Here is a 27,563-nt window from a genome sequence, read left to right as displayed (position 1 = left end):
CTCGTCTCGATTACTTCACTTGGTTGACCCATTTATAAGCCACAGTTCGTGCATTTATGAATGATAAGTTGGAGGCTGGCAAAGGCCAGTTCCATTAGCATTCTACAATGTAAGTAATACGGGGAGCTGGGCCGGCCTTTGTTTGGCCATTTTGGGAATTGCTTACTCCCACTGAAATCGTGCCCGTCTAATTGACCACTCCATCGTCGTCTAGTCGTTGATATCGCATATCAACCATACAAATTGCTCAAACCCGGTCAATAGGCATTGCATTAGATTTATGACCGTCGCCACGGCCTTTGTTGCATTTTATTTTGACAGATTGTTGACAAATGTCACCGGAGTTCGTATTGTGGGGTGCCATGCTAATTACCTTTGCAACGTCTCTGGCAGTCCGTGACAGACGGTGTCCGACTACCGCACACTCCCACGCGATCCCGCGATCTCTAGGTCTCCCAGACACCAGTGATCTATGGGAAATGTCGCCACTGGACTCGCGGACTTGAATTGTTGCCGAGTGCCAAATTGGCAGCGCACCCACTTGGAGTCCAAGTCACACAGATGCTAATAAATAAATGTTTGGTAGCCTGGGAATGTGACCACAAAGGTGATCCGTCATTCCGGCTAGAAAAGACTGATCTTGATGTAATATATATGCCTGCGATCAATTAACTAAAAGTTAGCAAGCATGTTTCCATCATTTTAATTTAATTTACTAGAATTGTTTGTTTTGGATAACAGTTTTTTTTCTTTTTAGTCGAATAGCCTCTTGAACACCCAAAAGTTACTTGAATAATTTAAGTTTAAAGTATAATTATCATTTAACTTTTCTGATCACAAAATTAAATTCTTTTTTTTTGTTCAAAAACAGTAAAATCTAAATGAATGTTTTTTTGGGCCTTTCCACAAATTATATCCTATTTGAAAAACAGGCCCAAAGAACTTCATAAAATTTTTTTAGAAATTATTTTTGGGATTGGAAATTCCAAATGATCATTACAACGACAAGATTTATGGAAATGTTCCCATTTTAAAGAGTATTAGACAACAGTACTTTTCGAGTATGTAATACTCAGCAGCAAAAAGAGTTCGAGGCACACGGCGGATTAGGCTGTTAAGTGGCTGCACCGCTGCTCCCCAAATACGAAAATCCGCTGCACTTAATCACCGAGGCGGGGAACCACTGGGAATCATCGCTGCTTGACATTAGCACGAGTCACAGCGCCAGCCCGCATTCAAGAAAAGAGGCTTTCATAATCAGTTTTAAGAACTCAAAGCACACTTACTGTAGCCATGAATCTAGACATATCTCTGTATCTGAAGATGGCCGATTTTGTAGCCGTGGGTGGCAGCTGCTGCTCTGTTGTAACACCGAAATTGATGTACTTACGGCATGATCAATTAAAGTATTAACTCTATTTGAATGCGAGCGCCGTGGGTGTCGATTGAGGCTGCTGATCCCCGACAACTGCATTTGTTTGCCCTGATCTCCGGAGGGGATCTGGCGAGGTGCCGAAAGGTGGAGCGTCCGTCAGGGGTCTGCCTTTTAATTGCTTTGAAATTCTGTGGACGGCTCCCGATTAGATACTGATCTGGGGGATTTTTGTCTAACGGTGCCTTGATTTGATTCGGATTTCCCCCTGACGCCCGCTTTCGATTTATTTCAGATACAATTTTACTTTGATTGAGATTGAGTTGGAGCTAGGTTAGATGCCTCACTACCAGTTTGTCCAGTGTGTGGCGCCCGTTCAACCTGTTGATTTGCTTATCAGGCTGACAGGCTTTCCACACCATTGCCACACAGTTGGCCAAAAGGAAAACTCACTGGGCCCGCCTATCTGCGGCATTACATCAGCGATCCGTCGATATTTACATATGCCTCCAATCTCCCATCTCTTCCATCTCCACCCTCGATGTGGCCGGCGTTTGGCGGATTGATTTGCATCTTGGCCGTCTAATGAAGATAAATGCCCTCGGATTGGCCCGTGATCAATAGCTGGGCGGTCGCTACCGCTTAATTGAAATGCCTTAATTCATTGGGATTTACTTTCCTTCGCTAGAGACAGTCCGTAGTTCAGGGCGTGATTGTCAAATAGTTTACCTTGCCTGCCGCCTGACGTATGCGTGATTATTTGCTTTCCGCTCGGGCATTTTGCGTCATTTTAATGGCTTTTTAATGGACTTCATATAGTATGTTAGCTTGTAATATATAACATTACCTTTTAATTAACACTTGGTCGAGGAGGATTCATGAGGGAAATAAATCTAAAGGTAATTAGGAAAATTAAACGTTTAAATTGTGGTTAATGTACTAGGTAAACCTTGCACTTTGTTATATTCAATTTAGTTTGTTAAGCTTTATTTGTTCGACTGGAAACTTAAGGTAAAATTATTCAATTATTAAAATTAAATTTAATAATATAATTTCTCTTTTCAAAATAAAAATCTTTTAAAAATCATTCATGGGTCATAATTCTAAAACTATTTCACATCAATGCCAATCATTTGGGATTTCCAAGAAATAAACACGAAAAATTAATAAGTTTTCGCACTGGACACAGCCATGTGCTCCACATAATCTATCAAATCAGCGGGGAATCTGCTGCAAATACATCTTCATATACCCGTTACTCTGGCCATTCAAGCGAAATCTGTTTCCCATGAAAAGTGATTTCATGTTGACCACAAATCAGGCAGAAATCTAGAGATCACATGTGGGCTGTGGGCTGTGGCCCAGCCTCCAGTCCAAAGATGCTAATAGAAAGAACACTTGCGGAACCCAAAAAAGCGTTACAATTTAGAGGTGTGAAAATCGCAGCGAGCGGACAGTTTGCCAACATTTCTCGCCACTCTTCGACAAGAAATTGCAATTTAAATGCCATAAATTAAAAGGAAAAGCGAAGATAGAGTCCACACTCACAAGCACAAGGCACATAAATAATGCCTTAGGGCAGAGGAATTGACGCGCCGCCTCGCAAGTGAAATGAAAATTGAAATCGTAACGCGGCCGCGAGTTGAAGGCGGTTTTTATCGCTGAGCTGGAAATCGGGCGCTGGGATGCGGATGGCAGCTTGGCCTGCAAGTCGCCGACGGGGTGATAAATCTTTCTATTAGCCAAACTGCGGGCACGTAAGGAGTCGCAGGGCTTAAAGGTATACCAGTATATGGCCTTAGTAGCGCCGCCGACGCGACTGTTCAGGCGATTTTAATCGCGCCGCTGCATAATTTATAAATCCATTTTAATCAGCCAGCGCTCGGCAATTACTTTGTCTGCATTTAAATGCCGAGGATGGGGATGGCGGATGGTGGATGGTGGATTGCGGATGGTGGATGGCGGATGGAGCACTTGAACTTGGCCCAGCGGGGCAGGTGCTCCAATGGCATCTGCTACGTGGCCTAGGTGTGTTAATTCGAGCTCTGCGATTGCGTAGTTTGCTCATTGAGTTGTCAGCCGACTCCAGTTCAACTGGCCATGATAAATAGCCTGCAATTATGTCCATGTCATCGCTGGCTTTTCTGCCTGCGGATCTTCCTCCTCCGGCGACTTTTTGTTTTCGTTTTTTAGCCCCTCTTGTGTTGCCAAATAGCAGGGCAAAAATGGGGAAAAAAATAAATGCTAATTGAATAAACACGCCGACACACAATCCGGCGCGAGAAAGCAACCCACAGTGGCCATAACTATATGTGCACATAAGGCTGTGTACTTATAGTTATGCTCTGCACAAATTGACACTAATCGCTTGACTAAATAGCTGAAAAAACAATGCTAGCTAGCGTTTAAAAGAGCGCGCGATTTTTTCCAGAAATTTGTATCATTCAAAGTTAGCTTTAAGAATGGAAATGGCTTGCAAGTCATGGAAAAATTGTTCATGGAAATTTTGCTGATGGGTTATGCGAGCATTAGCATTATTTTAAGAGATTTTATAACATTTTATGTCGTTTATGGCTTATGCATTCTTATTAATCTGTGTACACATTTAATAGCGTTGATTTTTCTTGGCAATGATTCACATCACTTAATATTTCATGCATTATGCAATTTCTTTTTGCTTTTTCTACTAGCGAATTTCCTCGATCGATTTCAATTGAATAGCTATTGATCTTGGGAGTTCCTCGAACTGCACTAGGTCACTCAGTCACCCCGTCAATCATCGGCAGACCAATCAAGCCACTCCGCCGCCAAAGTTCAGCCCGCATTTGTGTGTTAGGAGCGTGTGCCTTGAATTGATTTCAATTTCTGTGCCGATCGGTTGCCTACTAACTTACTGAAAGGCCATTGATCTGGGTGGAAAATCAATGCAAAATCTATGCAAAATCTATGCAAAAAAATAGAGAGTGGGCAGGGTCATTAACTGAGCTTTCTCAACCCGCCTTGCAAATGGTTCGGCGGTCAAATTCATAAATCAGTGAGACAAGAATGCAGTTCTATCCGCGCCGTACTACGAGTGCAGGGAGAATTTTGCAGATAAATTGATGATAGGCAGCTGGCAGCCGATCCATTGACTAATAGTGTTAGATTCAGCTATGGCCGATAAGCGTTTTGTTACGAAACAACGCACCAGAAAGCACCAGCCAATTGTCATCAATTATGTTGATTAATAGAGGGGCCCAAAGCACGGACTTGTGTTAATAGTCGGCGCGTTAAGAGGGCGGCTCTTTTGGCGGTTATAAATAAAATGTGGAGCCTTATCGGCTATTGCCCTGCCATTTCGCGATAGCAATCAAATTCGCCGTCAGCTGACAACTTTTGATGGAATTTGCCGGGAATTTATACGTGTGTTTACTCCGAGCAGCAGGTCATGTGGAGAGTCTTAGTTTTGAAGAGGGCCTAAGCCTCTTTCTGCAGTCTGCAGTCGGCAGTCTGAATTCTGAATTCATCAGAGGAGAGCTTTCCCACCATCTACTGATCGGCTTATCTGCATCTCCATTAGATAGTCAAACATATCGGGGCCCCACCCAAAAAGAGTCAGCATAATTGATTTGTCTAATGCAGCACGGCATGTGCTTGGAAATTACGCCGAGGCCTGTTTGTTGATGCAGATACAGAGAAACAAAGATACAAAGATACAAAGATACATTTCTGCTCGCTTAATTGCGGGCTACATGCTGGGATCATCCCCACCCCCCTGTTTTGCCCATCCTCACTGATTAGCTGTTGAGTTATTAGCAAACATAGACGTATTGCCGTGAGAGAGATCGGAGATGGATCCGTATGATCTGAGCTAAGGGGCAATCATTCATTTGTTCGTGTTTGGCAATCAGCGTCAGAATTATGCAAACAAAGGTGCCACACGGAGCGTGGAAGGCGATCTGGACAGGATTGACAGACGCAGGCCCACTTGACAGGAAAGACAAAGCCAAACAGAGCTCAAAAGGTTTCATTGCTTAATGTCAGGGGGTCCAGCCGAGCTGAGGCGACTTAAACTGATTTATAATTGCGATACGTCTTTGCAACGCGATACCAGCCTTGATATTCCCATAAGCCATTGCAAATAAATAAGCGCCTTATTCCAGGCGATGACAAGATTCCCGATCCAGGTACTCCCATGTGGGCAAAGCACCGGCGACAAGTGTGTAAACTGAAACCCATTTGGGTACAGAACTCGAAACGGAACCCCGACTCCGGATGGGTGTTAAAAACAAGCCAAGCACTAGAGCTCGCTGCGAAAACACAAAATCGAAGAGACCACCGACTGCGTCCGTGCCATTTAACAGCTACTAAAAACCCAACGATGGCCAATCCTCACGCCAAGACAATGCCCGCCATGCTAAATGGAGTGTAGGAAAATAAAATTATAACTTCGGCGGCGCGTTTTTATCGAGGCGCCGAAGTTTTCATGCCCTTGTCGATTATTTTCCTATGCCTTCACTTGTGTAAACTATCAATGATAGAGGTCAAGAATAACAAGATAACTAAAAATAGGTTTATTAGATGGAGAACAAATTGCTTTAACGGTCAATTAAGTGAGGGACAGGAGGAGTGAATCGAATAAATTAACGAAGAATCTTATATTTCCTTAAAAAAATAAACTCACTTCAGATGAAACAATAAAGAAGCAATATAAAATTCCATTGCCAATAGGATGTGACCTTTAAAAATACATTTTGGGCTACCGTTTTTGGCCCAAACACTTAAGTATATAATTCTCAACAATAGTTGAACACTCGTAACACTGCAATTTTACTAAGACTCACTTTCAAATCCAGTTCTCAAAGAGCTAATAACTGGAATGACATACATTAATTAAGAGTTAATGGTTTTAATTTGTTCATTTATCTTGTCTCTTAAACCAAAACCATATTCCCAGCATACTGGACTAAAGTTGCACTATTTTGTGGCTTTTACATTATGATTATAGGGCTTTTAAATATATAGCTTCGCATAAAAGTAAAATTTATCTGCTGATAGACAGTCCTCTTTCACAGTCAACCAAGCTCTCCATACCCTAACCCACACCAGACCGCATAAAATTGAATAAAAATAAAAAGCAGCGTCAAAACAGGCAACAAAATATGCGTAATTATCGACTAGTATTGGTAGCCCATTCAGTTTCAGTCGACCGCAACCGACTCGGTCAAGTCTCGGGTCTACAGACTGAAAACTTTAGACCGAAGACTGAGGACTGTGGACCGAGGACTGAAGACGGGGCCCAAGGGCCTTTGTGTCTGGGTTGGCCGATTCCGATCGACTTAGCGGCATCCTGGCGCTAAACGAAACCTGCAAAGAGCCAACAATGCGATAAATTACCCGGCAGCTAATTTAAATGGCATCGAATGGAGTGAACGGCAGGCGGGGCGCAGCGAGCCGAATAGAACCCAATCGAAACTAGATCTGATTAACTTTGATTTATCGTAGGTGGCAAGCCGCTAGGAGCTAGGCTTTCGGCCCGGCCGGCTAAATTTAGCCAGACTTCGATCCAGAGTCCCCGAGGATACGCTTCAACTTCATTAGCCGGCTGCGACCCCGGGCGGACCTTTGGATTGAATTGTATTCGGAGGCGTGAGCTTGAGTAATGTGGAGGCGTCGGGTGGCCACATATTTGCACTTTGACTCCCTGACTCGTTGACTTTGTGACTCCAACTGAGATTCTGGACGGGGAATCTGACTGCTCAGCCTGGGCCAAGTTTAATGGCCTTAACGGCCTTGTTACCGGCAACTTCCGCGTGCAATTTGCATGCAAATCGGTGACATTATTTTGGTAGGCAGTCCCAACTCATCAACTTGGTCTATGACTCCCTCACGACTTGAGCCTCGGGCCCACACTCAAAGTACATATTATTTGCATGGAAGAACGTGCACTGAGAAAAGTAAGACTTTTCCAAAAAATTATGATTTCGAGAAAAATAACTACATATGTTGTAGTATTGACGTACAAACTGTGTTAATTTTGTATACACATTTTATATATCAAATTTGATTTAGGAATACATTATTTAATAGTCAACACAGAAATTTTAAAAAAATTTTCCGAAATTGTTTTCTTTTTATTTATTTGTTCCTAACAACTTATATAGTTCTGTTTAAATTCGTTGTCTTCTAGTAACTTATTTCGGAATAACTTTTTTTCGAGTGTACCTTTTAAGAATGCATTCTATAATTTAGATAGTGACTTTTTTTTCGTTCTGTGTGCCTAATGGATGTAGTGGGTGTGTCTCTGTGAACGAGATTGTGAATTGCATAAACCCTCCGGCAAGAAGGCTTTATTCGGTGGCTGAAAACTTGACAGAAATCCCAAGGAGTCCGATGAAGACATCCCTTGAAAGTTCAATGCCATGGGGATTTCGCTTGCCTCCTCTCATAAATGGCATGCAAAATGCGCATAATTCGCGGATCGGAATTAAAAACCGCACTAACAATGACAGTCGAAAATGCCATTACCGAAGTGCAATTTGTCAGCTGGCGAAGTGCAATTAAGGCAAACAAGTCGTCTGAGAATGGAATAAATTAATTTTCGGTAGCTGGCATAAGTATATTGGTTTTATGCGCTATAAACGCGTAAGTATCTGTCAGATACGCACGCCACCGTGGCGCCGCCGACATTGATCTTGGCACATGTTCGCCTTAATTAGACTCAAAATCGAAAGCCAAAAGCCAATCCCTGGGCCACCATTAAAATGACAGAACGCCCGCCAGCCAGGCCAGTTTCGGTTTTGGTTTTGGTTTCGGTTTCAGGATCCTATCCTCGACTCCAGTCCAGTCCAGTGTCTTCGTTTTCCGTTTCATTGGCATCGGCGGGGCAGTAACAACTTGTTTTTCAACACTTTTTAATCAGGCTGACAACACACAGTTAAGGTCAGTCGGCGGATCACATTAATTACAAAAGAGCAGGCACCGAAACACGTAGCGACCATTAAGGAACAGAAGCGGAGCAGATATCGCTGCGATCTGCATTTGCATGCTAATGAAAGCGACACCGGGGAGTCGTCCAATTAGCTGATTGTGGGACGTGTTTTGGCAAACGGTTTCGCAATCGCATCGGTTGACAATCCTGCGACGAGTTATGTGATCGGTGCATGATCCGGGGCCAATGGGGTTATTGGAGCAAGAGCGTGAATGGGCCACAGACACCTCCTTCCATCCAAAACATCCATCCAGCCATCCAGCGATTCAGCCATCCATCCATCCAGCCATCCATTGATCAGCAGTCTAACAAGGGGGTTCCCATGTGTGGGATCGAGGACCGAGGCGGTCTTATCGCGCAGTTCCGCCTTCGCATCCGACAAATGAAAAGCCATAAAATTAATGAGCGATCATAAAAATGCACTCGAGTGGGACAACAGCCAGAGTGTCGCACAGTAGCCACAACACACACTCAACGGATTAATAAGTGGCGTTCCACTCCTAATTTACTACTTTTTTGGCTCCGTAATCCTTTCATTCCTTACGCACATTAGCGCGTTTGAATCTATGATTAATGCCATGCTATACATTTCTTGAATGTGTGTGTCTGATGATGGCTCAGAGCAAATAAACTTTGAAGAACGAAACTGAAACAAAACACAATTGTCTGGAAAATGGCCCACAAAATCCAGCGAAAATTATTGCACAGGCATTCATCCGAAACGAGAATTTCAGGTGTTTCATTAGGCAACAATGTTGCATCAGTGGAGCAGATGTAAAAGATGAGATGTTGAGAAACTGAACTGAGACTAAAACTGAGCGAAAGGAATGCACTAGAAATGATTCGGATCATTACTTTGAGTTATGCAGTTATTCAACCAGTTGGCTGATGATTGTTAATAGGCTCTTCTAATTTTATCCGTATATGGTTTCCTGATGATTAAACTGTTGATATTTAGCTGGTCATAAAAAATGATAATATAATATAAAGTAGATACTTAATACAGCAATTAGCTATTAAAAATATACATTTTTTCTATAATAAAATAACGAATAGTAATTAAGCTCTACTAAAGTTTGTTTACAATGTATTGCCGGTAAATGTACTACTTATAAATTCAGGTAAATAATTATTATGGCCAGTCATGGGCACTTACCAAGTTAAACTTCTGCAAACCAGTTGGTAGATTCACAGCAAACTGGCAACCTGGCAACCTGACAAATTTCTCACTCCATCTGGCCAAACATTTAACGAGCCCATTCACACATCATGAAATCAGAGCACGCATAAACTAACACTAACACCTATTGCCAATTGCACTTGCCACACTTGGCCAGAAAAGTGGTTAGAAGACGCCTGTTGCCGGGCCGTGAGATAAGCATCCATACTAGATACCAGATACCAGATACTGAAATCCCCTAACCGCTTTTATTGCCCACTTAGCCAGAGAGCCTCATAAAAATATAGGAAAAGCATCTTCATCTTCATCATTCGCGATGATGGCTGCAAGCAAAGGATTTACTCAATCGCATCGATCGATTCGAAATGGGGTTATTGACGCATGTTCCGGCCTCCCCACACACAAAACCATCTGCAGATATTTTGGCCACGTTTGGCTGTTTTCATTTCGACTGGAAAAACACAGGCACTATGCAAACAGAACTACTTCCATTGGCGATTCCAATTTTGATCATTCCTTTTTTTTCTGCTCGCTTCTCCCCCTGATTAATGCCTGTCCGTTCCACGATTGTGCGATTTTTTATGGGGTGCAACAATCATTTTCCAACGAAAATATTAATAGAAATCAAAACAAGACGGGAGAGTTCGTGTGGGTTCCTTAGCACCAGCACCAGCTTCAGCTTCAGCTCCAGCCAATTATTTTGTTTCGCAGACCAAATCAATAAACAGTTTCGAGATGGCCAAACATAATAAGCAAATCTCTTTCCGAGGAGAAAGAAGAAAGTCCGTCGAGGTCCGAGAATTGGGAGGTGTTCGAATTGAATGCCAGCATAAATATTCGCCAAAAGGTGTCGAGCGCGGCAATTTGCATAAATCACAATTACATTGTCAGTCGATAAACGATCGATGGGGAGAGAAGTTGTTGAGCGGTGCCAGTTCCACCTGAAGTGGGCTATCTGCATCTACAAGTGGTGCCGAGTTTGACAAATGTTCCTTGTTAAGCGTTTTATATACAAAAGGCTGGCTGTCAACCACATCGATGGAAGTCGCGTGCTGTGGCAGTCCACCATGCAGGTGGTCTGCTGACAATGCAATTTGCTGCATAATGGACGCGATAATTGGATCCATTGGCGATCCGATCATCATCCGGAGCAAAACAGCAGCCAGCACTTGGGCAATCATACATTTAGACACTCTACATTCAAGTGTAGTCCAATTTCATGGCGCATTTTGAGGTCGAATTAATGCAAACACACACTTTGGACCAAATTGAGTCAAAGGCAGAGCCAAAAATAGAGGCCCCAGGAGTATCTAAATATCTTTAATAGTCTAGCACATCGTAAAAATTTTCAGCCAGAGCCAGATGGCAGCGCTGAAAGTTGAAATTTCTTCGCTTTTTGGATCGAAACGAATCGGATCGAATGATGCATGGCGGCGACAATAAAGCGAAACATGCTATCCCAGTATCTCGAAGATATCTCTGCGAGTCGCTTATCTAAATTTGTGCTTGTAGTCTGTTGTTTATAATGGCCAAGAGTTTTTGTTGAATAACAATTTAGTTAACAATTTTAATGCTGATTTCTGTTTTCGAACTGGAGCGTCACTTTCACTCTCTGCGGAGGGCGACTAGCCCTAGGCTTGGAAATATTTATGTACATCTTTATTGGCTGGGCGCGCTTTTATTGTCTTGTCGTCAAGCACTGACAGATTTCTTATGGCTCTATTATATTTTGGAATTTTTATGGCCTGTTTTCCATGTCCATTGAGCAAGATTCTATGTCCAATAATATCTTTATGATTATCTAATTAATGAGCATTTAAATGGTGATTACTTGGCAGAGAACTTAAATTCCCAGAATAATCTTCAAACATTTCTCATGAAGATTGACGCGACCAATAAAACTTAACTGCAGACTGGTCAATAATTTCAGTTTTCCAGTTTCGTTTCGATTTTCCGAGTAACTTGATAGCCGCATACGGGCTATGTTGGCCCGTAACTCAATATTCCGAAGGAGTTCTTGTGAATTCCGATGGCAACCTTGATCGGCTGATATATCGGTCTGGTCTATAACTTATGCCATCCCTCGATGAGGTAATATTTTCTGTTGTTTGCCTTTAAATTTAACTGCTCACAAGGCGTCTGGCGTCAGGTTTGTTTATCACTTTTTGCCAGCTACTGCAGTCTTGTATCTTGTATCTTGCAGATACACGGCTACACGGACACACAGATACGAGTGTGTACATTTGGACACATGCACGTCAGGGTGTGAAGTGCGAATTACCGAGCGGCAGCGGCAGCAACAACAATTTGCATTTGCGTTCAATGAGCCACTGACCTAAGTCAATATATTTTGCATTGTGCCTGGCAAACAAACGTGGTATTATGTTTATCTGTATCTGTGCGCCCTGTGTCTGTATCTGTAAAAGTATCTGTATCTGCTCACTTGTTCGCTGACGGCCCACTCAGCTATCCCCGATAATTATGACGTTTTCCGATGGCGTTTCAGCCCATTTCTGAATCACCGAAATGATTGTACTCTCTAATTGGGAAAAATATAAATTATTGAGCTAGAGTATTCTCCAAGCTGAAAAATCTTAGAATTCCAAAATTTAAAAAATATTAAGGTCAATTTTACGCATTTGTAAAGACGCCTAATTATCAAGATATTGAATATATATATATTTTTTTACTTATTGTTTTTAATGTTAAGTAGTTATTCAATTGGGGAACATGATTAAAAATTGGTTAAAATTACAAAGGTGTCCTAGTTAAAACCCTAAAATTTAAAAGAATACAATTTTAAGTCCTCCAAATCCATCTTACACATCGACGTACCCCTCCGATTAAAAGGTATTCAAAATACCGAAACGAATCGAAGCACATTTGACGTTGGCAGCCAAAGTCGATGTTAGCAGGCGATAAGCAAAGTGACTGTGTCGCATGCGGCTTCAATTGCATTTTATGCGGCTCAGACTCGGTTTTGTCGTCGTTTTCACTTGCAGATACTTTTTGTCGCTGCTAATTTATTTGCAACATTTGCTGTTTACTGTGAATTAATTGCGAACGCAACTAAGCGCGCTCTGCACTATTTACGCCCCGCACAAACACAGCTGCAGCTGCATTTACATGGGGTGTATCTGATAGATACGGCTGCATGCGGCGTGGCCCATTCGGAATTACACTTTGCGATATCGCACGAATACCCACACATTAGCACGTGCTATCTGGATCACTTGCGAATGTGTCCGTGCTCCAACATTTGAGGAGGCATTAAGCTTTGGCTATTAGCCATCCGCATTCCTTGCTCCCTTTTGGGACTCACTTGGCTCCTCCATGGCAATTTGCCTCAAATCGAGCGTTCGATCAACTAATTGAAATGTTATTTCTCATGTCAAATGTCTCCAAGGGCTGGCGACAGCTAAAAATACAAACTCTTAGCTCCCAGGCCCATTTCGAGTCCCATCCCCATTCCCACTTCCAATTTCATCCTCCCAAGTTGACAGGCGACAGTTTGGCTACGGAACCCTGTCGCATTCGCCTCGCTCCAGTTTAGAGATTTCCGTTTTGGCTGGCTATATTTTGGGAAACTGCATAATATGTGTGTCAGCGAGGCGGGAACAAACGAATCGTTTGCCATGTCAAATGTCGTCGAAGGGGGAAAACTCTTTGAACTTTGACTGCGGCTTAATTTATCTGGTCACGGCTGGGTGAGAAACTTCCTAATAGCTGCAACACTACGAACTATTCGGCTAATATAGCGTTTTGTGAAGTTTTCGGGACTGGAACAAAAGTTACAAGAAAGACAGCTACACTGAAAAATATTTGGATAAAAAGCTTTTGAGCTTTAGCTCGACTAGAAAAAGAGATGTAATGATAAAAAAGCAGCTTAACTTCAAAATTGTTTTTGGGGCTAGGAGAAGATATACAAGAAGAACCTAAATTGAATACTTGAAAAGTATATTGAAAGATTGGAATTTAATGTTAAATACAATAAATAAAACTCAGCAAACCGCGATAGTATGTTTTACTGTAGTTCCACCTAATTTACTTAAACAAATTTATTTTTATATTTATACATGTTACTAAATTTTTGCCCAATTACAAAACTTACACTTTATTTCGATAGACTGGTATGATGTAAACATTTAAATAAAAACTTAGCACTTCAATTTAACACTAATTCTTTTTTTTTTTGCGTGGCATTTCCTCAAGTCCCAAGTGCTCGATGGACCATCATCTATGAGACCATAAAATTCGAAAACCTCAAACCATTGACACGACCAGATCATCAGCCCGCCTCTGTCGCCTCAGCCAGAGTGAATAATTTTAAAAGCCGCCAGTCTGCACATGCTAAAAATGTTTTATGGACTTCTGTTTTTGTGGCTGGCAAAGGCCGGCAAAAAATGCCGTCTAACCAGACACTGGAACGCCGCTGACAACTTGGGGCAACTTGGCCACAACGTCCAACGTTCAACGGTTAACAATTTGACAACCACGGCTTTGACAGGCAACGCCAGCTAAATAATATATATGCGACTTATAACAGTTTAAGTTTGATTTTCCTTGCCCCGCGTGTCTGGCGAATAATTAAGAGTTTCCATTTGTTGGATTGCATAAATCAGCAAAGCGTATCTTACAAAATGTATGTTTTTTCCCCATCACGTCTCGTCTAGGCTAATTGATTTGAGATAGGCTGTTGTGGCACAACCAGATAGCCGAATTGGGTTAGGATCATTCCGGGAATTGGAATGATTGATTCTGTATGCAAAAGGCTCGTAAATTTGCAGAATTTACGCAAATACGAGTGCGAGTTTCTCGCACAATGAGGCCCGCTTGTCTTTGCCCGCGGATGAGGGCGTAACACACGCCCACCCGGCTAGGCTCTAGGTCTGGACCCGGTCTGATAATGGCATAATGCTTATCTCTCGGCCACGGCGACAATGTTGACAACCTCCCACTCCCTTCGCCGAGTGACACAGAATCGCAATCGAGCGGAACGGGCTTTAGTACACTGCTCGGGTCTAAAATTTATGATCGACTTAATGCCAAATGCAAATATTTGGCACAGAGGTCAGAGATCTAAGGCAGAGCAGATAGTTCCACCATCGGATGGTTGGGGGATCCAGAAAATATGGCCCTGAAATTGCAGGGGAAAATTATCGTGTGAAACGGAGAGTTAAATGAGAGTTAGGACTTTCAAACCCATTTTAAACTCTTAATGGATAAAAAAAAATTATTTGGTACCTAAAGTAGTGAATATTGAAAAGAACAGATAATTTATTTGACGAATAGTAAAATTATATGAATTAATTAATGTGTATTTGCTTCTATATAAGATAAGCCAATTTCAATCTCTTTGATTATTATTAATATTATTATTATTATTATTATTATTATTATTATTATTATTATTATTATTATTATTATTATTATTATTATTATTATTGATGCTTAATGGTAAATAATATAGTGTTTGGCTTGGTGAAAAACGAAACCTATATAATCTGATAATGTAGATCAGATAGATTAGCTCTAATTTCCCAAACGATGATCACTCAGTTTAAGTTTAACCATTATGAAAAACAATGATTAACCCTCCCAAGGCAATCAAAGCTTCAGAGCTTCGACCGACTCGATCAATGATCGCTGATCAATGGGGACTCTAATGACTAGTCAACCAAATGACTCAACACCTGCCAAAGAGCAGGTACCTCCTCTAAATCCGACTTCAGTTCTAGTTTCTTGGCCTAAAATGCGAGGATCAGGAGAGGATAAGGCGGGGATCTGATGGGGATCGGGGGATCACAGGGGTGGAGGAGGCGGCGGAAGAGGCAGACAGCGCTGTCGCAGACGCAGCCACAGACGACGCCACTTGTCTTGTCGTGTCTCAAATTAATTAAAGACTCATCTACATATTTCATTTCCACTCCAACTGGTTGTTTAGTGGACAAGAAAAAGCCGCGGCCACAACAACATCCACGTCCACGAAGAAAATGCGGAAAAACGAAACCTGGAGCGGTTGGGAGTGGGAACTGGGTCCGGAGAACGGGGATCTCTGCGGGCGCCTCCGAAATTGGCCTGTCACTGGTCACGCACTCAAAGGCGGAATGGGGGCGTGGTCGAGCTTGTCTTTTTTCGGGCCTTTTTCATGCAAAACATTTTATTTACAGTTTTTAACATCTTGCTTAAGTTATTTTTCAGACATAATTTTGTACATATTTTACATATGTTTGTTTTTACATTTTACAACATTTTTTTTCCGCTTTAACATAATTTCTTCGTTTGTTTTTCCCTAGCTTGTATTAATTTGTAAGAACTCACATTTGGTGTTATTCAAATGTCGTAAACTTTCACTGGAAAACTTTTACCTAATCGGCTTTATTTTCGGGGTTCTTCTTTGGTGGGCCACTCGATTGGACAATGCTTTTCGATGTGGAACTGCCCATACTTTACACGTTATTAGTCTAATTTAATCAAATGAAGGCATTCTCAATAGCCGCATTCATTTTTCATTAATGAATTGGACCCAGATGGAAGCCTCTCGATAAAAAGCCTCTAGCCTGAAAACGGTAGCGTTGATAAATCTAATTTATCCCAGGGAGAAAGCCAGAATCCCCACACGTGTGGAATGCCCAGCAAAGAAATTCCAATCCAAAGTGGTCGTGTCGAATCCCATCAGCTCAAATAGATCTCATCCCGGAGATATTGCACAGTTTTCCATTATGATTTGCCATTCCGGAGATATTGCAGCATTTCCCATTATGATTTGCCATATGCAGCAAAATGGATTTTAGTGGGCGTTTTTGGGTAAACAACCCCTCTCAAATCTCTCTGTCCTGTCAACGCGATTGTAATTTATTCTTTTGCGCATTTGCTTTTATCGGAAATTGGCCAATAAGGTTTTCGGTTGCAGGATATCCTTTCCCTCCCGTAGTCCAAAAATGCATTTCGATTGCCCAAGAAAAAAGGCACACAATGCGGCGAGAGGGTGCGAGGTTTAGCCAACTGTGAATTGAATTTGGCACTCAAACGATTGTTTGTGGATGGGTGCTAATTTGAGATGCGAATACCGGAATAGATACGGATTGCTATTTCTCCAGCCGAGCATGAAATGCCGCAAATTTAGGGTGAGAACTGGCAAACAGGCGAACTGGCCCTGCTTTCCCATCGCGCACATAAGTAGCTGGCTTTTTCTCATCAAAAACGCAATCACCTGCAAATGCTAAATAGATCGGCTTATCGTACCGCCCACGGTTTGATTTATGGCCGTTTATCTTGGCAAGAAGTGCAGGCAGCAGGCGGCACAGCCTCAGGCAAAGATTTATTGCCCGGCCAAATGACAACTCAATAAAGTGCCACTAATTGGGCTTTAATAGACACCGTCTGTTAACTCTTCATTGTCATCTGGTTTTCGGTGGACATACTCCATGTGCAGGGCATCGAGTGGAGCCCCCATTGATTGATTTGCTCTCTTCCAGTTCAAATCAAATTGTCAAAATACGCTGCCCACGATCATAAATTAGGAGGGCCACAAAATAATACAAAAGACAGCGTGGCACAGTAGTGGAATCGAGGGTGGGGTCCGAGTTCGAACAAAGCGGATAATGCCTCGGTTAGATATTCCCAGAGATATTTTTTATGACCATTGATGGCTGGCATACCACATTATGTTAAATAACCACAAAAGTGATCGTAAATTTTCATAAAATGTCACGCCAAAACGTCACACTTTTTTTGTAAGCATAATTAAAAATATAATAAAAGGCAATTCCATACATATATGCATGGATTTTTTTTAATATCTGACTATATCATTTTTTATCCACTTCAAGTTTTATTGAGTGCCTGCACATAAATTTCGACATTACCAAAGCTGTCGTCTGGGGGAAAATTAAGGCCTCATTTGCATAAATCGAGCGTCTGCCCCTTTAACTGTTATCAAAGAGTTCCATCGATCCATCGATGGCCAGGAAAAGAACCCATCCCAGCATAACTCAATCGAGCACCTTCCGAAACTCCGTTTTGACAGGCATATTTTTTGACATTTTAATTATTGTCAGAGCGTGACAACCATTGGAGTCGATTTTATTATTGTGGTTTTCGGGGACTGGATCCTCTTTCCCCGCACTCAAACGACTACGTGCTTAATATGTGGGTAATTTAAAGCAGCTCAGAAGCGTGTCAGGAATTTGGATACATTACCATTTCGACTTCAAACTTTGGGCTTCCCATTTTGGTTCAATGAACTGCAGTCAACGCCTGATTGAACTTCCACACGCCCACTGATTGATCAATAAAAGATCATTTGATTATCAATATGCACTTATTTCACACCTTAAACAATTCCGTATTGTTATTGTTGCGCCTGCAATAACACACATAATAACGAGCTGAGCAAATCGAATAGATTTCAATGAATATTACTGGAGAAAAAATGGATTTGATGGGAAAAAGGTGCAAAATACCATTGTCTTTCATTCTATTAAGTGATTATTTTATGTCTGTATTATGTATTTTGTTCGTAATAACAAATCTATATATGATGTTTAATTTCTAAAATTGGTTTAAAATATGGAAATTAAAATAACCATAATTACATTCATATAATAATTTAAACTATCGCCTCAAAATATCTTAATATAAAAGAAGGAAATAGCCTTTGAAACTATACTTCTTATATTATTAATAAAGCCTACCTTTAGTTTAATTGGATTATGTATAATATATAAGTGCAGAAGACTTAAAAAAATATACGAAATAATAAATAAAATTTAATAAAATAAGGATTATTTAAATATTTATTTTATTTTGACATTAGGATGAATTGAACTAGAATTCATCAGCCATTTCCACTTACTAATGGATAATAATAATATTTAATGCAATAACATTAATAAAAAAAAAAAAATGCTTCCAGAAGCATAGGCCCCGGCGAGATTCGAACTCACGATCTCCTGTTTACTAGACAGGCGCTTTAACCAACTAAGCCACGGCGCCATATGCTGTGCGTGTGGCCAGAGTTCACTGACAACCTGAGAGAGAGCCACCTCTCCGATTATTACTCTTGTGCTCTCGTCTCTTGCGCTCGTTGTTATGTTGTGCTAAAATTAGAGGGAGAGAGAAAGAAAGAAAGAGGGAGAGCGATATACGGCCAGAGGAAACTTTCCCCCAAGAATAAATATAAATTATTCTTTTTAACAATTTAATACGCTAAAAGTTGTCGCTCTTCGGGCGCACACATGCAAAGACATACATAAGTATAACCAAAAAGATAAAAAGAAGAAAAATTACTTTTGTTAACTCGAGCAAAACAAATCGTTTTTTAAACGAGCCTCGAAGAAAAAAAGTCACACCACGGCAAACACGACGCAAGTGAAATGCAACACCACATGGCATTCGAAGTGAAAGGCTGTCTCTGCGCCCCACCCCCTTCCCCGCCCACTTAGACCCTGCCCATTGCCGCTTTGGGTGACCTCTTCGATTTAAACAAATGAACTGACGCGCTTAGCATGTCATTTGTTTAGTTTATATATGTTTTTAGACTTTTCAAAGAGTTGAAGAAGCGAAAAATCCACTAAAATCTACTAAAAGGCAATTGCCAAAGACTCCAGAAAAATGGAATAATTACTTATGCACTTGAACAAATAATTGAAAGATTTTAGGGTCTGTCGGATATTTTTATTTTGAGAAAACACGAATAATAGTACGATAAGGTATTATTAAGTAGACAATTTCAACCTTTAAAGACGTGTTAAATTTCAAATTGTTTTATATAAAAATTTGTATTCATTGGGTTTGGTTTCCAAAAGAACAGATAAAAGTAATCTCATTTAATATATCAATATATAAAAAATGTAATATTATTATTTGTTTTTTTTTTTTTTTTTTGTATTAACAAAATTATAATTTATTCAAGTGCCATTGAAACAAGTATTTTAAAATACAAACCCAAAACGGTTTTGAATTCTTTTTTCAGTGTGTCTGTGGGAATTTTCTGTGGGAGGGAAATAGTAAATCCATCGGGTAAACGGGAACAAAACCGGGAAAAGGAAGGGGACCGTATCGGATAAGCAATGGCATTACAGCCTCTTGTTTTTGTTGTTTCGGTTACACTATTTATGCGTTTTTCCTTTTCGCTGAAACTTTACAATTTCCGTATTTAAAAGGGGATGGGCGATTGATGCCCTGTAAATAAAAACGCATGCCTTTCAAATAGTCCGCAGTTTATAGCCGAAGTTGCAACCGAAGTTGCAGTTGCAATAAAAGTTGCATATACGGGATAAGCATGTGGGCCATAAATTGCCCACCTATTGACAGCTATATTTTATGATATTTTGGCATATGTTTATACGCTGGCATAGTTTTTGGGAGATGAGGTAATTATTCGTATATTGGCTGGGCATTAAAACACCAGCATGCCATAATTTATAAAAGCCTTTTTTAATGACAAGGATTTTAAATCAGCTGTCCTCAAAAGGCACATAAATAATGCATAGTTAAGGTTTTAATTACATGTTCATATCATATCGTAAGGAAATCAATATTTGCCCTCGCTCAAGTGGGCACTCAGCGTTTCCCTTGGATATTTTATTTTCTTCCTGGCGAACTCCATAATCTCTAATAATAATTTTTATTAGGAACAACGATTTCCTTGCCGCAGCAGCTGGCTAAGATTTCAATTTCCAATTGCTCCCGTAACAAGCTGCGTATTTATAAATTGATGTTTATTATGCACGAAGTGCATAAAGTTCATTGAACGAGTGCGCTGCCTCAAAGTGCTGACACACTTTGGCCAGGCAACTGCCAACTGACAAAGAGGCAGGCGGTATTTACAGTCTCCTCCTCGGGACCACACAAGTGGTTTGACCTTAAACGATGCTGAACTTGAATTTGGTGTGGCTGCGGCCTTTATGTTCATTTCTCAAGTGCAAGGCGGCAATTTCAATTAACCCGCCGCGGAACTCGCCATAAATAAGATCCGTCATAATCTCACTCAAGGCATCTTCGATTCAGTACAGTTGACAAATTTGCCCGAGCAATGGAATCTATGATTTAGTGGGTTCCCAGCTGGGTATGCTTACTTTATCGGTTTTTATTTATTTCTTAACCCCAGGCTGAGGGGCGACCAACTCACTCTTCTGGGCTGACGGCTCTCCAGGTGTCGGATATGTAATTAACCACTTTCTGGACGGACTTTTTGGGCTCTCGCCTCGCTCTGACATCCTGACACCTGCGCCCAGATTGTGGGTCAGCCTTTAATCAGGTCTCCTCTTCTGCCACTCTTGATTGATAATTAATTAATGTGCTTTCTCCGTTTCATTTGCAGCGATTCTCCAGCGCTCCACTGTGGATGTGGGACGCATCAAGCTGCAGAGTGTGGCCACTTGCTTGTTTCTCTGCATGGACGCGTGCGGTGTTCCCTACGGCTCGGTAAGTAAGCTTTACATGTTATAGACCGTCTAAAAAAATTGACGAAAATAAAGAAAACATTTATGGAGCTTATCAGCCTAATTGTACACATTCGATAATAAAGTGACCCGCAAAATTGTGTAACATGGCCAACAAATAAGTCCAACCTATATATTTGTATAAGATTTTAGATAGCTTTGTTTTTAGGTGTTTGTACACTGAGGCCCACAAAAAATTTCATTAATAAATAAAATTAAATTTAGTTTTAAATGGTTAAAAAGAAAACCATTTATATATATTATTTGAGATTTTGTTAGATATAAAATAATATAATGGTTTAGTTTTTAGAGTCCATTTATTGATTTTACAAAAATATGTGGTAATAAATAAAGAAATTCGAAATTATATCCAAGTTGTAGATATACATATTATAAGCTATCCTTATCCTTATTTTCAGTATTCCCTGAACCGCGAAATCGATTTCGAATCATAATTTGCCGCTTCTCAGATATCTATATTTTGTATATGGAGCGACCTATCTAGTCCATTGTATTGGCACCCCTCTAACGAAAACAAAAACAAACAAAGGCCTGTTAAGAGATTGAGGTAAACCGAAAATAAACCCAAAGGGACACTCAAATAAATGAAAGAGCGACCGAAGGGCTAAGGGCAATAAATAACAAATTAAATGTGAACAAAAACAAAGCAACACGATCAGCAGCAACAACCCGAATCCTGGGCTGCGTCCCTTTTGCTCCGGAATGTGTCCTTATGCGCGGTCAGGTCGTCAAGTGGTAACTGCCGTCCTTGGGCTTCTTTTCCTTCCCCGTCCCTTAATTTCTCTCAGAAATAAAGGCGACACTTTATCCCGCTGCGTTTCGAAATCCACGATCCTTGGGATGCCTTTTTTGGGCTGGCGCCATGCGACCGCTTCGGCTGCGCTTCATTGGTCCGTCGAACATTTTTTTTTGGTTTAATTTATTTCATTTCTTTCCGCCGTCGCGGGCACTTTGACCTTTCCGCATCCAAAATAGCAGCGAGTGTGCCAATTCTGTCAGCCTAGGCGTGTCTGCAACTGCATTGGTGTTTTCTGTGCGAGCATCTCGCGGATACAACGATACTTGCTGATTGATGCGCTTCACCAGCGTCCACTTTGTAGGCGGCCCTTTGAAGGCGCCGCATACCGCCGACGGGCCTATAGCCCATAACATAGCCGACGTATCTCTAAGTTGGTCAAGTGGGCGGTTATATTGGGCCGCCTTGTTTATTTTGGCGAACAAGGCGTCCGGTGCTCACAGCACGAGATCTCAGATCTGAGAAATGGCTGCGTTCTAAACTTACCCACTAGTTATGGGCCCTGATTTACTGGTACTTTTAATGCTTTTCGTCGGTGCTATTCATAGCACCTCTTGCCTCGTGACTGATTTTCTGACATTTCCCAATAATGCTTAAAATGTTTCCGTCTTGTGACCACCGAGGCAGGTGATTTCGGGCCTCGGCTAATTGAGCAAAGGAAATATAAAATAAATGCCCGAAACGTTTGCCAATTCATAAATTTGAAACCCAAAAACCCTGGTGAGTCAGCGTCTCGGCCAATTAAAATGTCGTAGCCATAAATGTTCACATTACGGTTTTGCTTATTAATTTGCATAATTTGTTCTCCGGCGAGAAATGTGACCGCCCGCAGAGCACACGAATTTGGGTTTGGTCAATTAATGCCGACCCAATGGGGCCCAATGAATATGTTGCATCATTATCATCGTTATTGTCCTGTTCAGGGGCGATAAGTGGTTTCTTAGTATATTTTTCGGTCGTGTTTCCTAAGTGGTTCCGTTTGTAGGTGTTCCCCGTAATCTGGACAACAGGTTGACCCTTTCTACGCTCCTCGCCTGGCGCCACTCGATAAGTTCCGATAGAGAGACCACGCAGCGCTAATGGTTCTGGGTATCGGCAGTGCCCTCTTCCCCGGTGTTTTCCCTTATCCAAGTACAACTTCATTTCCCTTTGGTGTCTGCCAATTTTCACTTGCAAGCCATTAAAGACTATAAATAAACGAAAATGCCTGGAAATACGAATCATAAAAAGAGTTTTAGACTGGGGCGTTGCATCCACATTGTTGTCACATATGTCAAAAAGTTTGTCTCGACTTGACTCGACCCCGAATGGCGTCAACATACTCCACAAATGCTCCTGGCCTTGCCCTCACCCATTTGATGGCTCATTACGGCTCGCCTTTCGCCTGATTAATTTCTAAATTTAAGCGGCGACATTTTCCCGGCTAAACAATCAGGCAGGGAATTGCCTGGCTGCCGTTTTATTTCCGAAACAATTTTAATTGCTTGACAAGCGAATTAATTCAATGTTGTTAATTGAATTTGATCTGCAGATGTCTAGCAGTCGGCGCATTCAAAAGGCCAATGTAACAATCCTTTCGCCGCTCTCAATTTACATTTTCTTTACCTAGCCCACAATTTCTCATCATCTGGCGGTTAATTCTTTGGTCCTTTTGTTCGGCTGTCATGAGGAGTTCATAAAGTAGAAATGTTTATGGTTAGTAGGGCTATCGATGGTCAACGCCGATAGGAGCACATCCTGTGATAATGGGCGCATTTATCCATCTGATTTCTAAGCTGATAGACAAAAGAAACAGACGCCGCCCCTGGGCAACAAATTCAAAAAAAGTTTTTGTTTGTTTCGGAAATTTGGTTCATTATTGGTATTCTGAAGAAGTTGGCTGCTGAAAAAAATGCCTGGTAGATAACCCTTTTAAAAGGCCTAGAAATTTTGTTATCTTGGTATATTCAATGTTTTATTTCACTGAACATGGCTACTGAGGGATAACCATTGCATTGCTTGATTTTGTGAGTGCTAAGTGAAATGATTAAATTTTAGAAATATTTGGAAAATTAAAAGTAGTAACCGGTATTTATTATTATTATAAATCTACCAACTACGCAATCCCGCCGCCATTTGCTTTGCCAAATCATTTAATCATAGCCCTTGATTGTTGCAGAAAGACTTCACCGACGATTGCGTCTTCAACGAAAACATGGGTCTGCAGAACTACAACACGTACTCCTCCACGTACCACTCGCAGGCGCGGCGGGTCTTCTACTTGGCCCTGAACGGAAGTGGCCAGCCCCGGCGCACCCAGATCCCCGCCAGCCGATCGCTGGGCAAGCTCAGCACCTATACGAACGCCATCACGGAGACGGTGCCACAGGAGCGGGTAGAGCAGCTGATCGCCAAGAATTTTGGGGCCAATCGCGTTAAGCACGGCGTGCGGCAACTCTGTGATACGGGCAAGCCGCTGATCGAACTGATCGATGTGGCCAAGTTTAAGGGTCCGCCGCATTGCAGCAGCAACACGAGTGGCAGTAGCAGTAGTAAAAGTAGTAGCAGTAGCAGTTACGTTCCTGTGTCTGCGATCAGCAGCCTGAGTAGTATTAGTAACAGTAGTCAAAGCGAGAGCGGCCATATTAGCAGTAGCAGTAACAGTAATCTTAGCAGTAGTAGCAGTAGCAGTAGCAGTATCAGTAACGGTAATAGTAGTGGCAGTAACAGTAGTAGTGGTAGCAGTACTAACAAGGCAAATAAGAAGAAAAAGCACCGATGCAGGCAGCACGAGCAGGAGGACACCCACAATTGCCAAAAGCGCGCAGGGGCGGGTGCCCTGCGAAAGCTTGGGCCCAAGGCGCAAAGGTGCAAGGAGCTGCGCGAAAAGGCGGCAGCCGAAAAGCGAGCCCCACCCAATTGTGGCAAGAAAAATGGGGCGAGGAAAACGCAAGAGGCGGCCAAAGGTGTGCAGCAGCGTGCCAAGGCCAATATCCAGCAGGGTGGCAAGAAAAAGCTCAATAAGTCGGGAAAACAGCGGCAAAATGGGGGCAAAAAGCAGCAACATCAGCAACATCAGCAACAGCAGCATCAACAGCAGCAACATCAGGCCAAGGCTGTTTCCGGTGGCAAGCGGAAGCACCGGAAAATGGATCCGAGTTTCAGCACCAGCACCAGCACCAGCACCATGGCTACCAGCCTGGCCACGCCCCCAGCAAGCCACTGGGAGAGCAGCTCGCCCCTGCCCGCCTTCGCGCTCAGCGAAACCAGCGATCGGGTGGAGCGTAATGTGCGCACAAACAGCGGCGAGGAGGAGCCGGATCAGAACCAGGATCAGGAGCAGGCTGATCCGACGGAGCAGGGCGAGGAGGAGGGTGACAACGACGGGGGATCCCTTGAGGATGCCAGCTACGAGGACGCCAGCTCCGAAGCTCAAGGACGCAGTGCAGCAGCAGCCGGCGATGACTCGCTCTATTACGATTTGTGAGTTTCCCATAAGCAATTTCCAAGCTAACTCCTCATCTATTTCTCACAAACAAAAACGATAACTAAGTAGAGATTTTTCTAAATTATTTCTACAATTATACAAATAACTTGTTCCCAATTGGCAATAACTTTTTAATATACTTTATGGATTGGAAGTTGAATATTTCTAAATTTTTTAAAATTAATTAAATAATTACCCTTTGGCATTAACATCGATTGGAGTTTTCTGTAACTTACAATATTTCTAGAACTTAAAAGTATTTTCCAAATTTATTTCGCACATTTTGTTCTTTTTGGTTTTTTATTATTTGGTTGCTGTATTTTATTTTTCTATTTTTCAAAATTTTACTTTGGGCTGACAAACAAAATCAAAACGTTCAAAATGTGGAAAATGCAGTTGAAAGAAAAGAGGAAAGTTAAGGGAGAACCGAAAGTTTCTGTAAAAAGTCTGGCCTGAGTATGCAAAAGATATTGTAAATGCAAGTTTCCAAAACACATACACACACACGATCAGATACCAACAGACACATCATTACACCGCACATCCAGCACATCAATATCATATATATACTATATCATCCGCCAGTGTGTACATATTTGATATAACACCAATATACGCAATTCGACCGTGGCTCACTAAAGTATTTTTGATGCAGCGGACGTTTGTCCCCCCGGCGATGATCCAGGTCAATGCCAGCCCCACTAAAGACGATGAATATCAAGTGTATTACGACGGAGTCTCGAGTATTTTATAAGAACCTCTCAAGCCAACAATTTGGAGTACAATTACCATCGAAATGTATAATAATCGCACGCCCATCCAATTAAATATATCCTAAATCGAAGCCATTTCCTTACGCAACACGAATGACAAAAAGAGTCTATTGAAATACTTGAGTCTCTGTGGCGGAACTTTTACGTTCGGTTGACGATGAAAATACTCAAAAATACGATCATACCGATAAGTCTACAAGAAACGAAAAAACTTGCAAAGCGCTTTCCCAATATTGTAAACGAGTGAAGCGATGAAATGAAATTCGAATGTGTCGAAGAACACCATTTGTACATAGATACGCGGTTTAGTCGTAAGATACGTTTTTTTTTGTCTCTGTATTGTCGAACCTCGCTGTCTCTCAGTGCGTAGCCTAAGTTCTGTAAATCACTTTTGAATGCGAATTTTCCCACGGTGAAAATCAATGTTTACCCTTGGAAAATCCGTATTCGAAAGATTGTATTTTATTTAACAACTACTTACGAAACTAACATGTAATATTAATTTATTTGATCAGCGAGAGATAAGCGTGAAATTATAGTCTGTAGCTTGAGTTATTTATTTATTTCAAAATATTTATTTATAAACTACTGTTAAGATTAATAGGCACTAGACTTACAAAACTATGTTATAAAATAAGGCATTAAACAAACATTTTCCAAATAAGTGAGTAAATGATCAACGAAAAAGCATGAGAAAAACGCGAAAAAAACTAAACTAAAAAAAAATAAAATTAAAAATACATTAATATCAAATTGAGAGAGTGTTTTAGTCAATATGGTAAGAGGAGTAGTCCTTGTCAAACTGGGCTTTCTGCATGGGTTTCAATTATTTTTAGCATTTTGCACGTTGCCCGCGTTAAATCGAATAAATTTACAAAATTGTCACAATTCACTCATTTAATATTTGGCATGGTTTTCTGTAATGCAGTTGCTACATTTCGTCTCTATAAGTTTGCACCCCGAAACTGCCCCTATAATGTTCTGTGCCATTTACAGCCTGTGCCTGCAGCTAATCGTCCTGGCTTTACTCCAGAGTCCTCGAATCATCCAGTGAGGGTATCCTTCGATCTGTCGCCGAAAACCATTGGACCTCCGATCCACACAACAAAGTTAAAGTTCCTGATCTTAAAAGCATAAGAGTTCTAACTTTAAAACTACAAATAGCATCTAATATTTGCGTATTTATCGTTTAAGACTGAAGCACAAGCGAAGAACTACGCTAAAACTACTGTAAATAAATTAAAATATTCTATAAAGCTAATTTAGCAATGTGTAATCTTTATTGATTTATTGTCTTTCCGAACCACTTGGGGAATATTTCATTATGCTGATTTAATCCCTCTGTCATCATTATAAGACACATTGATTACGCTGCGAACAGGTGAGCAGATAGAGCTTATTGCTCTGGGAGAGCAGATAGCACCTCTCATAATATGCTGATATCAGCTGGCTACAGTCAAAGACCTTTCTAGAGGTGCCAGCACGTGCTGAAAACGTATCGATCATGTGGTCGCGAGAGAAATCGCAGATCGGAGAGC

At 41.4% G+C, this 27,563-nt stretch overlaps 1 protein-coding gene and 1 non-coding gene across 5 annotated transcripts in view; one reads left to right on the top strand and one right to left on the bottom strand.

Annotated features, from left to right (window-relative positions):
- The window catches only part of LOC108136875 (uncharacterized protein DDB_G0271670), a 45,401-nt gene extending 18,115 nt beyond the window's left edge, over positions 1–27,286 (top strand). Inside the window, exons 3-5 of one of the 4 annotated variants that reach the window (XM_017258317.2) lie at positions 20,849–20,952; positions 23,945–25,248; positions 27,022–27,286. In XM_017258317.2, the coding sequence (XP_017113806.1) occupies positions 20,849–20,952; positions 23,945–25,248; positions 27,022–27,079 (1,466 nt within the window). In that variant the 3' untranslated portion in view covers positions 27,080–27,286. The other 3 variants (XM_017258318.2, XM_017258319.2, XM_017258320.2) reach the window with 3 other exon arrangements.
- Positions 18,446–18,519, bottom strand: Trnat-agu. Its single transcript has one exon. It is a non-coding gene; the product is annotated as a tRNA-Thr (tRNA).
- Positions 27,287–27,563: the final 277 nt, after the last annotated feature.

The sequence above is a fragment of the Drosophila elegans genome, unplaced genomic scaffold, assembly GCF_018152505.1.
Source record: "Drosophila elegans isolate 14027-0461.03 unplaced genomic scaffold, ASM1815250v1 contig_476, whole genome shotgun sequence".
NCBI classification, from domain to species: Eukaryota; Metazoa; Arthropoda; class Insecta; order Diptera; family Drosophilidae; genus Drosophila; species Drosophila elegans.
This window is presented reverse-complemented; position numbering and strand designations above follow the sequence as displayed.